Consider the following 14,754-nt stretch of genomic DNA (forward strand, 5'->3'; position numbering starts at 1 on the left):
CCCTGAGTTCTGTTTTAAAATTAAAACTGATATACTTTTTATAGATTTATCAGTTGTATTTGTTGCAAGAATATCAAGTTTTAACAACTTTTATTAACTTTGTATAATGTCTGTTTTAGAGGAAATTATGTAATTACATTGACCAATGGCTAGGTGGGGTTGTGTACATATGTTTGTCATGATCATGTGATTTTATTCTGATGAAGTCTGAAACTTGACAAAAAGTGCTTAAATAAACCTGGATTTTTGCTGTTGGTCTGTTCTGCATGCTTCTTTCATCTAGTTGCTGCTCCTATAAATGTAATACATTGACAGGGCAACAAGGCAGACTTTTCGTAGTTTATAGTGATGCATAGCTGAGAGCAGAGGCAGATTGTGGTGTCTCTTGTCTTGGTTAGTCGATGCTCGGTGGTGGGGGTAAGCAGCCAGTCGTCCAGATATGGAAACACCCGAAATCGTAGATGCCTCAGATGAGCTGTGACTACTGCCATGTATTTGGTGAACACCCTGGGTCTGTGGTGAGGCCAAAGGGCAGAGCTCTGAATTGGTAGTGACTGGCTCCCAGCCAGAAGCGTAGAAATCTCCTGAAATGCCTGTCCATCTTGATATGGTAGTATGCATCCTGGAGATCGATGGAACACATCCAATTGTCCTTTCCCAGAAAGGGAAGTATGGACTGCAGTGTCACCATCTGGAACTTTGTCTTTTTGACAGACTTGTTGAGTCTGCTGAGGTCCAAAATGGGCCTCCAGTCCCCTGTTTTCTTTGGTACTAAAAAGAACCTTGAGTAAGTTCCGGATCCGATTTGGTCTGCGGGGACTTCTTGGATGGCTCTTTTCCTTAGCAATTTTTGAACTTCTAGAGTTGCTTGTTCCCTTAGATTGGGTGGCACATCTGAGATGGATTTTTGTTTTTCTGGGAAGAGGTGGCATGGAGAAAGGAATACTGCATCCCCTGGATATTATCAACTGTACCCATGTGTCTTTTGTGATATTTTGGCAGACTTCTGGGTACAGTGACAATCTTCCCCCGACTGCCTCCAGGAGTGGACAGGCGAGCCTCCATTCAGAAGCGCTGGAAGGGCCTACCAGAGAACATATCTCGGTCACCTTGACTCTGTGGACCTCCTCTGCCATGAGGGTGGTGTCTCCCATTATTATCCCCTCCAATTCTCCGGGGGGAAAATTCACCACGTGTGTCAGGTGAAACTCCCTGGGATTTCCAGAACCACATTTTTCCACCTTTTTGACTTTTGGGATAAGGTCTAGAAGGCGCGGAAAAACTAACTCTCACAGCAGAGAGAGTCTTGCCATCCTGCTCGCACCTAGTTAGAGTCTCTTTTATCTTAGGCCCAAACAATGATGAGCCATCAAAAGGGGCGTTAGTAAAGGCGGACTTGAAAGGCTCCACAAACTGACAAAGGCACATCCAGGAGCGTCTCCGTAAGGTGACTCCTGTGCCTGCAGCACTGATCGCTCCATTGGCTGCATATGAGATAAGCTGCATGGAGCAGTTAACTACCGAAGATAAGGTCACAAACTGAGAAGCAGTTTTATCTGCAGCTTCCACAGCTGTAGAATCCTGTAGGGTATCTCCTAGCTCTTTCAGGAGATCCCTCTGAAGATGGGTGAAATGGGATAGATAATTCAGTGACCTGAGAGTAAAGGCCGCTGAAGAAAAGACATGCTTCCCAATATCTGTCCATTGTATGGGACTCTTTGTTTGGCAGATGGACAGAAGTAGAGGTCTCTGCTAAATCCTTCTTAGTGGCTGCCGCCATCACCATAGCATCAACTGGCATGCCCTTAAGTAATAAAATGTTGTCATGTGGTGCCATTATGAACTTATTAGGCCTCCGCAGAACTGGTTCCATTGATTCTGGTGAGCTCCATGCCTTTTGACTTACTATCCCTAGCAGCGGGTTGAAGGGCGGAGACACCCAAGAGGTGGAAGGTCAGGAACCAAATGCGTCCAGGTACATGGACTCATCTTCAGAAGGGGAAAGGGGCTTCCAGCCACCCCTCTGCTTTCCAGGATGTCCACGAATGAGACATTCTCAGAGGGGGGAAGTGGGGACCATTCTGAGTCCTCCAAATCCGTGTACGATGTCAGGGACTTAGGGGACTCCACATGCTTCCTCTTACATATCCTCTTCCGAGGGACCTCCTCAGAGATATGCTCTGGGGAGGTTACGGAAGAGGGGGGGCACCCAATGGGGTGTCCTGGGGCATTGGTTCCCTATGCTTAGAATGGAGGGGGGGTGAGAGGGAAGACACTGGCTCCGTAGGAGACGGAGTAGCTGAAGCTGAGGGAGGTGCTGTCTGAGAGGACAGCACACTCCATCACCTAGAAGGCATCATGATCCTAGCCCGAGAGGGTCCCTGGCTCCGAAGAGTCGAGAGACCGCTCCTGCACTGAGGGCGATGGCTCTGAGGTTGATGTGGGAGCTGAGTTCACCTGCGCCGTAGCTCCAAAAAGGTGTGTGTAGAGTAGGGTCAGACAAGGATCCGATGCCACCCTCCCCAGAGCCGATGAGGAAGTGTCAGCTCCCAGATCCGTCAATAGAAGGAGGTATCAAGTAGATTGGAGTGGATGTTGGAACCAAGAGACCAGAGGTTTTCGGAACCGGTGGCTCCACCACAATGACTTCCATGCACTCCAGCTCCGAGCTCAGGTGAGTCGAAGAGGGAATAGATGATCCAGGGGGTAGAGTAGTCAGCTCCACATCCATACAGGCTGGGCTCGATAAGATTTTGGTGAGAGCCAGTCTCTTGAGAAGCCTCTTCACCACCCTCTCCACATCATCATTTGAAAGGTTCCTGGATGACTGAGAGGAGTGGGTGGACGATCGATGACTGCACGCCACAGACTGTAAAAGCGGTGACTGTGGAGCAGACCGCACCGGTTCCAAAGAAGGAGACCTAGTCCTTTTGTGACTCCTAGACGGTTCCGAGGACACTGATGGAACCGCAGGAAATAAAGTCATGTTGGACTAGAGAGGTTTCAGATCCAATGAATTGGGCAATTTCTCTCTGTGTCTCAATAGCTCTGTGGTCGGAACTGACAGATATGTCGGTTTGTAGGATTTTCACTGGTGTGCCAAAGGGTCCTTTCAGTAAGCCTCTCAGTATGTTTGTTTTTGCACTCTTGCAGGACTCTGGCACTGAAGGCATGACAAATGGAACATGAGTCCTGCAGATGCACCGCTCCCAGGGAATAAACACAACTCATATGTCCGTCAGTTAGGGACATTTTTTGGGAGCACAAGTCACACTTCTTGAATCCAGAAGGTTTGGATTCTTTAGATGCTTCTTTAGACATTATCGAAAAGACCAATAGCAAAAAACACAATATACTGTAGTTAAAGAAATCAAGAAAAAATAAATCTACAACTCTATAATAACCACAACAACACTATTATCTATTTTTTTTTTTACAACAAGCAACTGGAGGTAATGGAAGGGGGAGAGCCTCTAAGTTAAATGACAAACTCCCCCAACCGAGGAAAGCCTCTAACTTAAATGGCTAACTCCTAGCAGAAAGTGAGAAGGAGGGAATAATGGAAGCCCTCTAACTGAAAATGGGCCGAGAGCAAGGGGGAATCCTCTAAGAAAAAACGGATTTGAAAGGGGGGATAGGCCTGAAGAAAAAACAATGGCCTAAACAACAACAACCAGAAAACACAGATAGGGATCCTAGAAAACTACTTCTAATCTACAGAAAATTTTCCTGAAAATAGTTAAGCTTTTAGTATAGAATACAACAAGAAAAATCAAAAAATTAGCCTAAGCCAGTCTCCAGCAATCTCGAAGCTTCAAGCGGCAAACAAAATCTGGGTAACTAGCGCTAAGCATGATGGGATAGGGTCTAGCCTTGAGCCAGTAGACGCTCTCAAGCTTTAGAATGCAGCCGAGTTGGAGCCGAGGATTGGCACTGAACCTAGCCAACAAGAAGGAAGATGAGACAGGGACAACATAACATCTACAGTTTCAAACACTGTGTCCTATATTAAATTAAACATTCAGTTTACATTTCCCACATCTCATGTGCTTACCTTTTGATGTAGTTATCAACATTTTTTAATTTATTTAACATTTTGTTTATTTTATTGATTTATTTAACGTTTTGTTTACCGGGAAAGTCTGACTTGGAATGAAGCCAATTTAAAGTGGAGACCCAGGGAAAAATGCTCCAGACGCACGTCTTTTGTAAGGTGGGAGGAAACCCACACGAATGCAAGGAGGACATGCAAACTCCACACAGGAGGCACTCCAGCCAAGGATGGAACCAGAGAACCTCTTGCTGTGAGGAGACAATGTGACTGCTACACCACTGCACCGTCCAACATATTATTCTCCTGTGCCAAAATGGTCAAGTTAGTAAAATTCTTTTGCAGACATGCCCTTTCTGTAACACGTGTAAAGAGTTTACCAACTTTCAAGTCATCTACATACAGACTGCAGAACACCTCTAATGAAAAAGACAGATCTGAAAGATACAATCTAAACAAGTATGTGCCTAGGACAGAGCCCTATGGGACACCCTGACTGTAACCAAGAATTTCACCTGTCCATCTGAAGTATGATACTTACCATATCCTATCTGAAAGCCATGCAGCTATCCATCTTATCAAGAGTACGTCAATACTTCGTGTTCTAATATATTGATCAGTGTTTTATGTATAACCTTATCAAATGCTGAAGTTAAACCTACATAAATTACATCACAGCACACATTTTCATTCATAGCTGTTATTACATTGTAATAGAACATCATATTACAGGTAGTAATAGATATATCAACATTTGCATGCTGATATGTGGTTTCAAGTCCCATCCTTTCTATTTCTGACAATAATTTATCCAATATTACCTTCTCCATTATTTTTCCATAACATGAAAGTAGACTTAAGGGTCTGTATGCCTCTGGGTTTCTCCTACTCCACTTTCCCTTAAAGACAGGATTAATAAGTGCATGTCTCCAATCTTGAGTAATCTCACAATATTTATATGACATTGTATATAATAGATATAAAGTTACTGCAAGTTCTTGCTGAAGCGTTCACAGGTCATTATTACTAATTCCGTCTCTTCCCTGTGCTTTGTTTGGATCCAGTATGCATATTTTTTTTCAATATAATCTAATCTGACTTCAGCATCTTAAGTTACCTGGATGTCACTAGGATAATTATCATCCCTTCTGTGAGCCAAACTGTTTTGCAAAAATATATGTAACTATATCTATAATCTGATAGAAAAGCATTGACAAGAACTCCAGAACTGAATCTATCAGAGCTGTATAAGGATCGATACCCTCTAGTATGAACCCAGACGGAGAACCTTTTCCATTTGCTAGAGTAAATCTTTCTAGTGGATGGCTTATGGGAGGACGATAATATATGGACCACTTCTGATGAAAAATGATGACGTCTGACTAGCGATGGAAGTGGAGTAGCCAGGCTGTCAACCGGAGTGTCCTCAAAAAGGGGTGGAACTGTCCTGACATGTGTGTCAGTAAATCTGGTAGAGGGTCCAGAATCCAAGGAGTGTCCACAATGTATGGTTGAAGAAAGGGGAACCATACCTGACGAGGCCAGTGTGGGGCAATCAGAATCATTCTGCTTCCCAAGGATTGCGTGTTCTGAATCACCCTTGAGAGAAGGGGAAATGGAGGGAAAGCATAAAGCAGACCGGAGGGCCAATCGTGAACCAGAGCGTCCCTGGGTGACTCCCCCTGTGGGGGGGATCAGCGTGAAGTAGTTGCTGCATTTCACATTGAGAGGGCTGGAAAAAGGTCACAGCAAGGCTGACCCCATCTGCTGAAGATTCGCTCTGTAACCAGGCAATTCAGGGACCACTCGTAAGGCATAAGTATTGCTCTGCTTAGCCTGTCCGCTATTACGTTGGACTTCCCCGGAATGTGCGTTGCCACCAGAAACCATTGGGAAGCTACTGCCCAATTCCACACTCGCATAGCCTCTCTGCATAGGGGGTAAGACCGTGTTCCCCCTTGCTTGTTGAGATACCACACTACTGACATGTTGTCTGAGTGTATCACAATAGTCCCTAGAGGAAGAACTTCCTGAAGTGCCTGCAATGCAAGAAGCACTGCTCTCATCTCCAGGATTTTTATGTGCGAATGTATCTCATGTTCTTGCCACGTGCCTTGGACTGTCCTGCCGAGATAATGCCCCCCCCCCCACCCCATCTAGGAGGCGTCCGTGGTCACCGTGGCAACAGAGATGGGGGAAACGAAAGGCTTTCCCCTGTTCAAATTGTTGGTGCACAGCCACCAATGGAGATCCTGCTTGCACCTGTCTGTGATTAAGATGGGATGAGATAGTGGGAGTTTTTGGAGAGACCATTGGACAAAGAGGAGCCATTGAAGAAGTCTCATGTGTAATCTCGCTAGAGGGACTAACATGATAGTCGCAGCCATGGTCCCTAGGAGTTGTAGAACCAGTCTTGCCTTCGCTTGTCTCAGGGGCATCAGTATATGAATTTGTCTTTGCAATACCGTGATCCTTTCTTGTGGTAAGAATGTTTGCATTTGAATGGTGTCCAACATGCTGTGAGGGCAATAAGGCAGATTTTTCCCAGTTTATTGTTATGCCCAATCGGTGACATAGACTGATGGTAGCGTCCCTGGTCTGAACTAGTTGATGCCTGGTGGGGGCAGTAAGGAGCCAGTCGTCCAGGTACGGAAACACCTGGAATCCGTGATGTCTCAAGTGAGCCGTCACCACTGCCATACATTTGGTGAACACCCTGAAGGCTGTGGTGAGACCAAAGGGCAGGGCTCAAAACTGGAAGTGACTGGCTTCCAGCCGGAAGCGTAGGTGACTCCTGGATGCTTTGTCCATTTTGACATGGTAACAAGCATCCTTGAGATCGATGATGCACATCCAAACTTCCTCTCCCAACAATGGGAGAATCGATTGTAGAGTGACCATATGTAACATGGACTTGTGTACGTAATTGTTGAGTTGACTGAGATCTAGTATGGGTCTCAGATCCCCTGTTCTTTTCGGCACCAAAAAGAATCTTGAGTAAGTCCCTAATCCGATTTGGTCTGAGGGGACTCGTTGGATGGCTCCTTTTTCTAGCAGCTGAGAGACCTCTGAGGCTGCTCGATCCCTTTGACTGGGTGGAACGTCTGGGATTTTTCTTATTGGCGGGGAAGCTGAAGAGAATGGGATGAGGTAACCTCCGGAAACTCTCCTTAGTACCCATCGGTCCTGGGTGATGCTCTCCCAGGCTTCCGGGTATAAGGAAATTCAACCCCCGACTGGCTCCGGATAAGCGCAGTCGGGCACACCCTCAGGAATGAGAGTATGGAGAGCCACGGAAGGAGTCACGGTCTCCTGAATTGCGGGGGCCCCCTCTGCCGCTGGGGCGACATCTCCCAGAGTAACCCCCCCCCTCCCTTGCCTCTGGAGGGGGGTTCATCTTGTGCGGCAGGAAAAAACCACTGTGATTTCTTGAAACACATCTTCCCCCCCGCTGGGCCTTGGGATAAGGCCTAGAAGGAAGGGAAAAACGGACCCCTATGGCAGACAGGGTCTTTCCCTCTTGCTCGCACCTAGTGAGGGTGTCTTTCACTTTGGTCCCAAACAAGGAGGAACCGTCAAATGGGGCATCAGTGAAGGAAGACTTGAAGGCCTCCGCGAAGTGACACAGGCGCAGCCAGGCTTGCCTTCTAAGGGCGACCCCTGAGCTTGCCGCCCTACTCGCTCCCTCAGCCGCACACGAGATGAGCCGCATGGACGAGTTAGCAATGGAGTTGAGGGTAGAAACCTGTGCATTAACCATCTGAGCCACCGCCTCAAGTATGTTACTCGCAAGTTCTTTGAGGAGATCTCTCTGGAGCCGAGTGAAGTGAGACAAATAATTCAGCGACCGTAAAGTGAAGGTTGCTGAAGATAGGGTAAGCTTTCCGTACTGATCCATGGTCCTAGATTCCTTGTTAGGAGGCTGGACCGATGAGGATGACTCTGCAACTTCCTTCTGGGTGGCTGCTGCCGCCACCACCATGGCATCTACTGGGACTCCTTTTGATAGAAACTCTTTTCCCTTGTGTGCAGACAGGAATTTGTTAGGACACCCGGGCACGGGCTCCACAGAATCAGAGTTTTCCCACACTCTGACAAATGAGGTCAAGAAGTTCGTCGAAGGGTGGAGACACCCAGGAGGCGGAAGGTTGAGCGCCAAAAGCCTTAAAGAATACTGACTCCTCCTCAGAAGGAGTTTTGGAAGGCCAGACTCCTCTTTGTTTCAGTATCTCCAGGATATCGGAGAAGGAAACATCATCAGAGGAAGACTTGGGGGACCCTTCCGATTCCTCGAGGTCAGTATCGGAGGTGAGAGACTCATCCTGGGAATCTATGTGCTTCCTCTTGCACAATTTCTTTCTAGGAGGCTCCTCAGGCACGGACTCTGGGAGACCCTCAGAAAGTTGGGGACCACTCGTGGTGGTATCCTTAGGGCCTGGCGCTCTACTGTCCATGGACAGGTGAGTGTCAGAGGCTCTCGCCGGGGTGGTGGGGGACGGAATGACCGACCCGGGTGATGTAGCTAACGATCTTGCCAGCGCGCTCCACATGGTCTCGAAGGCAGGTCCTCCAGAGTCCAAGGACCAACCAGCCTCCGAGGCCATGACAGGGGTCCCCCGAGCCGATGCACCGAGTGGGAGACTCGGAACCGACAGCTGTCCCGAAGTATCCCCTCGGGCACAACCGAAGAGACCAGAGTCTCGAACCCTGTGGATGGAACCGACATGGTCAGAGACGATGTCGGCACCGATAGACCCAAAAGGGGTATCGGAGCTGGCACAGGAACATCACTCCGAGTGGAGCATACCGGCTTCGATGACAAGGATGTGCTCGGAGGAGGAATCATCGAAACGGTCATAGAAACTGGCTCCGGAGCCGAGTGGGTCGGAGCCGAGAACAATTTGGCCAACACTGGCGATTGCAGGAGCCTCTGCACTACCCTATTAACATCCAAATCAGAAAGCCTGGAGGATTTGGAGGAGAGCGATGGAGATTGGGATCTCTTGTCTGGTGAACCATGCTTGACACTGGGCGACTTGCTCCGAATGGGCTCAAGAATAATGGGAGCCGACGCTGATTCAGTTAGCACTGATACCTCCTGCAGCCCCGTGGACAGTGGAGCCGAGGAGGTAGAGTCCAAAACAGTAATCTTCTCCGGAGGCTCCGAAGTGGCAGATGGACCCGGAGACCTTTTCTTAGACTTGGAAGCTTTAGACTTAGACTGAGTACTAGAAGCCGAATCTATAGCTTCCTCAAATGACGGTTTCAAAAGTCCCTTTAATATTAATTTGTTTTTTCTCTCCTGGAGCACCCTAGGACTGAAAGCGTGGCAAAAGCTACACGACTCATGTAAATGGATGGCTCTGAGGCAGTAGACACACAGTGTGTCCATCCGTGATGGACATTTTATATCCACATTTGGAACATTTCTTAAAGCCAGAAGGCTTATGCTCCTTCTGATCCTTGGACATTTTATAATTAATGTTAGTGAAACACCTAGATGCAACTTACAAAAAAGGGCGGGAAAAAACACACAATTTAGAACACCAGAAAAACACCATACTAAGCACACTGAGAACCTCTAACTGAAACGGTTCACACACAAGATAGACACACCAGGAAAACAGTACTAGCCACACACAAAGAACCTCTAACTGAAACGGTTCTTCTAAGTATTACACTGGAAAAACACAATGACCAAAGGTTTATCCAACGACAGAGGGGAGGACTAGGTCCTCTAACTAAAATGGGCCTAGCCGGCTGGAACAGTTAGGGATACCAAAACAACTAACACTCTCAAGCACTGAAAACACACACACAAATTTAGCGATCAGCAACAAGAATAGCTATTAAAATAGCTTTTGGGTCTGAACTAATAACTTTCTCAAAGAGAAATAGCAAAAAAGAGGGTACTTAGCCACAGCCAAGCAAGACCACGTCCGAGCTACACACGCGGCAAATGAGATCTGGGGATATGGAGCAGTGCACCATGGGATACCCTCTTAGCCCAGCCAATGAGAGACTTTGAGCTAGTAAAAATCGGCCGAGTCGGAGCAGATATTCGGCTCTGAACCCACAGGTAAGTAGGCGAGATAGACTACATAACATCAACACAAGTACCTACATTTAAATAAGGGCCCACCCATAATGCAATTAGTTCCTGCTATGCAGTTAAAAAGACAAGCAATGCACCTTCATGATATTAAATATAAAAGATTTAAAATCCTTTAAAACTGTAAATAGCATCTAAATAGAATATTAAATATTATCTGCAAAAAACACACATATGCCACAAACCAATTATAATTTGGCTGCTCTAAGTTTTAACAAGAGAAGAAGGGAAATGTAGTCATTGAGACCTGGGTGTTTGTTTGCCTCCAGGACTACTTGCCAATAGGTTTCCCTAAATGCTAACTTCATTTCCCAAGGGCCTCCCTCTCATGTCCTTGGATAATAATCCAAGGCAAAAAATTTAAAATTAGCCGCCTCACAATATAGTGTATGCCTGAAAAGTGCATTCTTTGTAATACACTTTCTGGTATCATTAAGATGTTCATATATATGGCGTTTAAGTTGCCTCTCAGTTTTCCCCACATAATATCCATCACACTGACAACATAAGGCAAGGTATACTATACCAAAAGTATTACAATTGGTGTATGTTCGACCTGTCAGCTTCTTATTTTTCGCCTTAATAAAAACACTTTCATCATGAATAATGTGGGGACGCTGGGGACAAGCATCACACCTGTATGTACCTACTTTTCTATGAAAAAAATGGACTTATATTGGTTTTGCACAAGCAACTTTTTTATGTTCTGTCCCCTTGAAGGGCTGATTCTTAAAAACATCCAGATCTGTACATTCAACAAATGTGTTCCATTCTTTCTCCAAAATACTCTTTAAAAAAATAGGCATCACCACTGTAGTTGGTAACAAAGGCTCTGTTGTAGTGTGGATCTGGTTGTGGTCTTTTTACTCACCGTGAAAGAACCCGTACTTAATATTAGGGGGTATTTATCCTGTCTGCCCTTAAGTACCTCTTTCTTAACATCCAGGATCAGGGTCCCAGGATAGCCTCTTTTCTCAAACATCCTTGCTATGATGTCACACTCAGTATAAAAATCCTCGTCTAATTAAGTCATATGACTAGCCCTAACCAACTCGACCTTGATGATACCTTTTTTTTTGAAAAGCAGGGTGGGCACTAGAATAACAAAGATAGGAATTTGAAAACATTTTCTTCCTATAAATTTTGGACTTGAAACCCCCTTTAATCTTAATGATAGAAACATCCAGGTAATTCATCAAGTCAAAAGTGACCTGTGGGTAAATTCCAAAAAGGTAGCAGTTTGCGCACAGTAACCCATGAATTCGTCCAGCTTGTGCACTTTTGCTTTCAGATTTTCCATTCAAAATAGTTGCGTATCAAATGAATCATTTCACAAAGCACACATCAACTAAAGAAGTATCATGGACATGCTATTTATTTATTTATAAACTCCCTGACAGCACTTTGACAAACCAGCCTGTTTCATGTTAAAATCCTTCTACTCAGGAGGAGGATGTCTGGGTGAAGGAAAATGCTCACTTTCTTCAAAGAGATTTCTTGTAGATCTACATTTCTAAACAGTTACAAAACAACTTGTGGTCTAAAACAGAGTAATATTAATGCAGAAGCTTCAGTTCATGTCACTGTGGGCAAAATTCTGGACCAAACCAAAAAGTAAGTATCTGTATTTACTCTATTACTGTTTAAGAAAGCTAAAATGAGAATCAACAATCAGACTACTCCCTGAGAAGTATTTGATTCATTTGTGACTGCCTCACACTAGTGAGATTTCAAATGAGTGAAAGCTTCTGAATCTGAACAGCATTCAGGAGTAAAAAAAAGTCAAAGTGCTTTTGTCAGGGTGCAACCCCCTCCCCGCAATCTGATGTAGGGGGGCTTCACCTCTTTACCCCCCACTTGTATATACTAATTCTTCAGTCACATACAACATGAAAAGAGGAAATCCCTATCATACCAGCAATGTGTTATTTTGTGACAAAGCTGGCTGATCCCACAAATAAGTGTCGATCACCCATGTTTCAAAAACAAGCCTGGCTTCCCAACAATCATCCCTTCTATATCATAATTACATAATTATAAATTTACAAAACAGCTAAATAAAACTACCAGTCAGTAAGTGAATCTCTCTGTTACACCTCAGACCAGCAGTTCACTGATCTAGGTTTCTGAATCCCCCATTCAGTTACTATCCAGCCTTATAACTATAGCTTTCTAATTGCATCTAAATGTATGCTATTTTATTTTGAAACTTTGCCTTTCAGGATATTATCTGGCATGGCATATACAATGCACTACTGCAGCATTTTATAATTCCTACTCAAGGATAGCTTTCATAATGCTGGACTTCTCCCTCCTTTCCACACACAACACCTTGTGCCTCTTTTAACATTCTCTCTCCTTTAAATTGTGACTTAACAACAACTAACAGAGATATTTAATGAATAAAGAATATCTCTGTAAAACAGTGTATCTGCTTCCTTCCTTTCTTGTTTACCTGCTATAACAGGAATAACGAGAAAAACTTAGCTTAATACATCTCCTTGTTGAGTGATTTTAAGGGAAAGACAGAGATGCAGTGAACACTTTTTCTCTGAAGAAAACTATTAAAAAATGATGGGCCTGCAGTTTAAACATGCTGAAAATCACTGCCAACACAAAGCTAAAGAAATCGTAACTAATCTGATTATTTTCTTCATTCAGAATGGAAACACTGTCTGCAACAAGCGAATGTACTTTCTGGAAGTTGCACCAAACACAGATAAATACCTATATTCCACAACAACTCTGTTTCTTTGCTTGGCTTTGCTACATTTTACCAATATGCTGTCACAAGTCAAACAGCTGAAGTTAAAAAAACACACCCTTTTACTTTGGTCTAGTCTGAAATCTGCCTTTAGGCTACCTATCTTGTTCAGGCAGCTTCCACAATTACAAAAAAAAGTCAACACTGCCAATCTGTGAACACGAATCTTCTAACATTTCTGCAGAAATCTAAAGCATATGGATTATGTAAGAGTTCAAGAACTATGTCAACAAATTCATGAAAGAAGAAAGCAGTGCATACACCAACAGGCCTGAACAGTCGTATGACTATATGCCTGTATCTTGTACAGATCACTGCATCAGAAACCAGTCTGCAGTACATCGTTCTGAAAAATACAGGATTCTAGTACCTACAAGAATGTCTGGGACAACAGATACCACTAAAGAAGGGCAGGCACTTTCACTGGTAAAGTATACAAAAAACAATGCATGCTTACTAAAAATAGTATATTTTTGATGCAAACTGCACTGCAGATAATCTAATCTTGACTTCTTGGAGAAATATGCTTCCCTATTCTCTTGCATTACTGAAATACTTGATTGTGTACTGGTATTATGAAATAACTGTAGATTCTCAGCAAAAAAATACAAACTCATACATTTAAAATAATTGATTACTAAAGTTGCTTCACTTAGTAGGTGATGTTTTTATTGCTTCATTTAGTAGGTAGCGTTTTTCCTAGACAGTGGTGTGCTCAGCAGTTTAAAAAGATAGTATTTGAGGAATCCACATAAATCAAAGCAGTTATTCATTGTTGTTGATTCACACAAAATGAAATGCTGATAATATCGTGTAGATAAAAATTTGACTCTTTATTAAACTCACCCCAGATCATTAGTGATTGAAAAAGGCTAACCATTAATTTTCCTTTCACATACACAAAGAATGTACAGTCGTTGAAACTGTGAAATAATTTTATGTCTGACTCTTCTTTTGCCGAATGGAAGAGTATGCAACTGAAAATACAGTGAAATAAAAAAAAAAAAAAAAAGTGAGGGCAGATAAAGAGCTGATAGACCTTTTCTTAGCCAGTCTGTAGCATTTGCCCGTCACTTCTCACAATGTAATTTATTTTATTTACTCTTTCTATACCAGAATACCAGCACTATCCCCAAAAGGTTTTACCACATTTCAACAATTTATGAAATGTTTTCTCCTCATACCTTCTGACTGTTTCAACACTTATTTTTCCCCTGGGTAAAAGCTAATCTGTGCAAGTTTCCCATTTAGATACTTTAAGTAAATATCTTACTGATATCCACAACCACTCTTCCAAACTGTAAATACCAAGATTCAATGGGTTCTCCTGATTAAACTTTAGATATAATGTCTGCAGCATTTTAAACAACATTTTGTAATCTATCTGACTAATACCTTCTCTTACAGATGTGGTTTCAAACAATGGACCCAAAAGTACAGACAAGGTTTTCCCTAAGATCTCTGAAGAAGCAAAAATGACACCCTCTTGTCTGTGATCCTCTTCTCTCTGGCCTCCCCCTGCAATGTGAATAACTCCACAATAATCTGCTCTACAATCCTACTTATGTCCTTCAATGTATGTCCCACTACTTACTGGGATGTATATATGGATGGTATTCCACATGAACATAGGAAGGATGACAGAGCAAATCATTTTTTTTAAATATTTTGATCTCATTTTGACTGGCAAACTTTCATCCTTCTGCAATCAATTGGTCCATTCGTTGCCTGTGGTGCAAAAGCCTATTGCAAGAGGCTGTCATCCAGGCAGCTACCAGGAGTTTTCTAATTTTACAGCTTAACACCTTTCCCTTAGTGGCTGATGTG

The 14,754-nt window shown here is 43.8% G+C and overlaps 2 protein-coding genes across 3 annotated transcripts in view; one reads left to right on the forward strand and one right to left on the reverse strand.

Moving 5' to 3' along the window:
- The window catches only part of ZCCHC4 (zinc finger CCHC-type containing 4), a 1,048,879-nt gene that overhangs the window by 589,677 nt on the left and 444,448 nt on the right, over positions 1-14,754 (reverse strand). The window lies entirely within an intron of this gene.
- The window catches only part of LOC122794047 (E3 ubiquitin-protein ligase TRIM62-like), a 208,554-nt gene continuing 206,898 nt past the window's right edge, over positions 13,099-14,754 (forward strand). The window contains exon 1 of one of the 2 annotated variants that reach the window (XM_044062166.1): positions 13,099-13,353. In XM_044062166.1, the coding sequence (XP_043918101.1) occupies positions 13,165-13,353 (189 nt within the window). In that variant the 5' untranslated portion in view covers positions 13,099-13,164. The remainder of the gene's footprint in view (positions 13,354-14,754) is intronic. The other variant, XM_044062165.1, reaches the window with a different exon arrangement.

This window comes from Protopterus annectens, chromosome 2.part1, assembly GCF_019279795.1.
Source record: "Protopterus annectens isolate FY-2018-M chromosome 2.part1, PAN1.0, whole genome shotgun sequence".
In the NCBI taxonomy this organism is placed as follows: Eukaryota; Metazoa; Chordata; order Ceratodontiformes; family Protopteridae; genus Protopterus; species Protopterus annectens.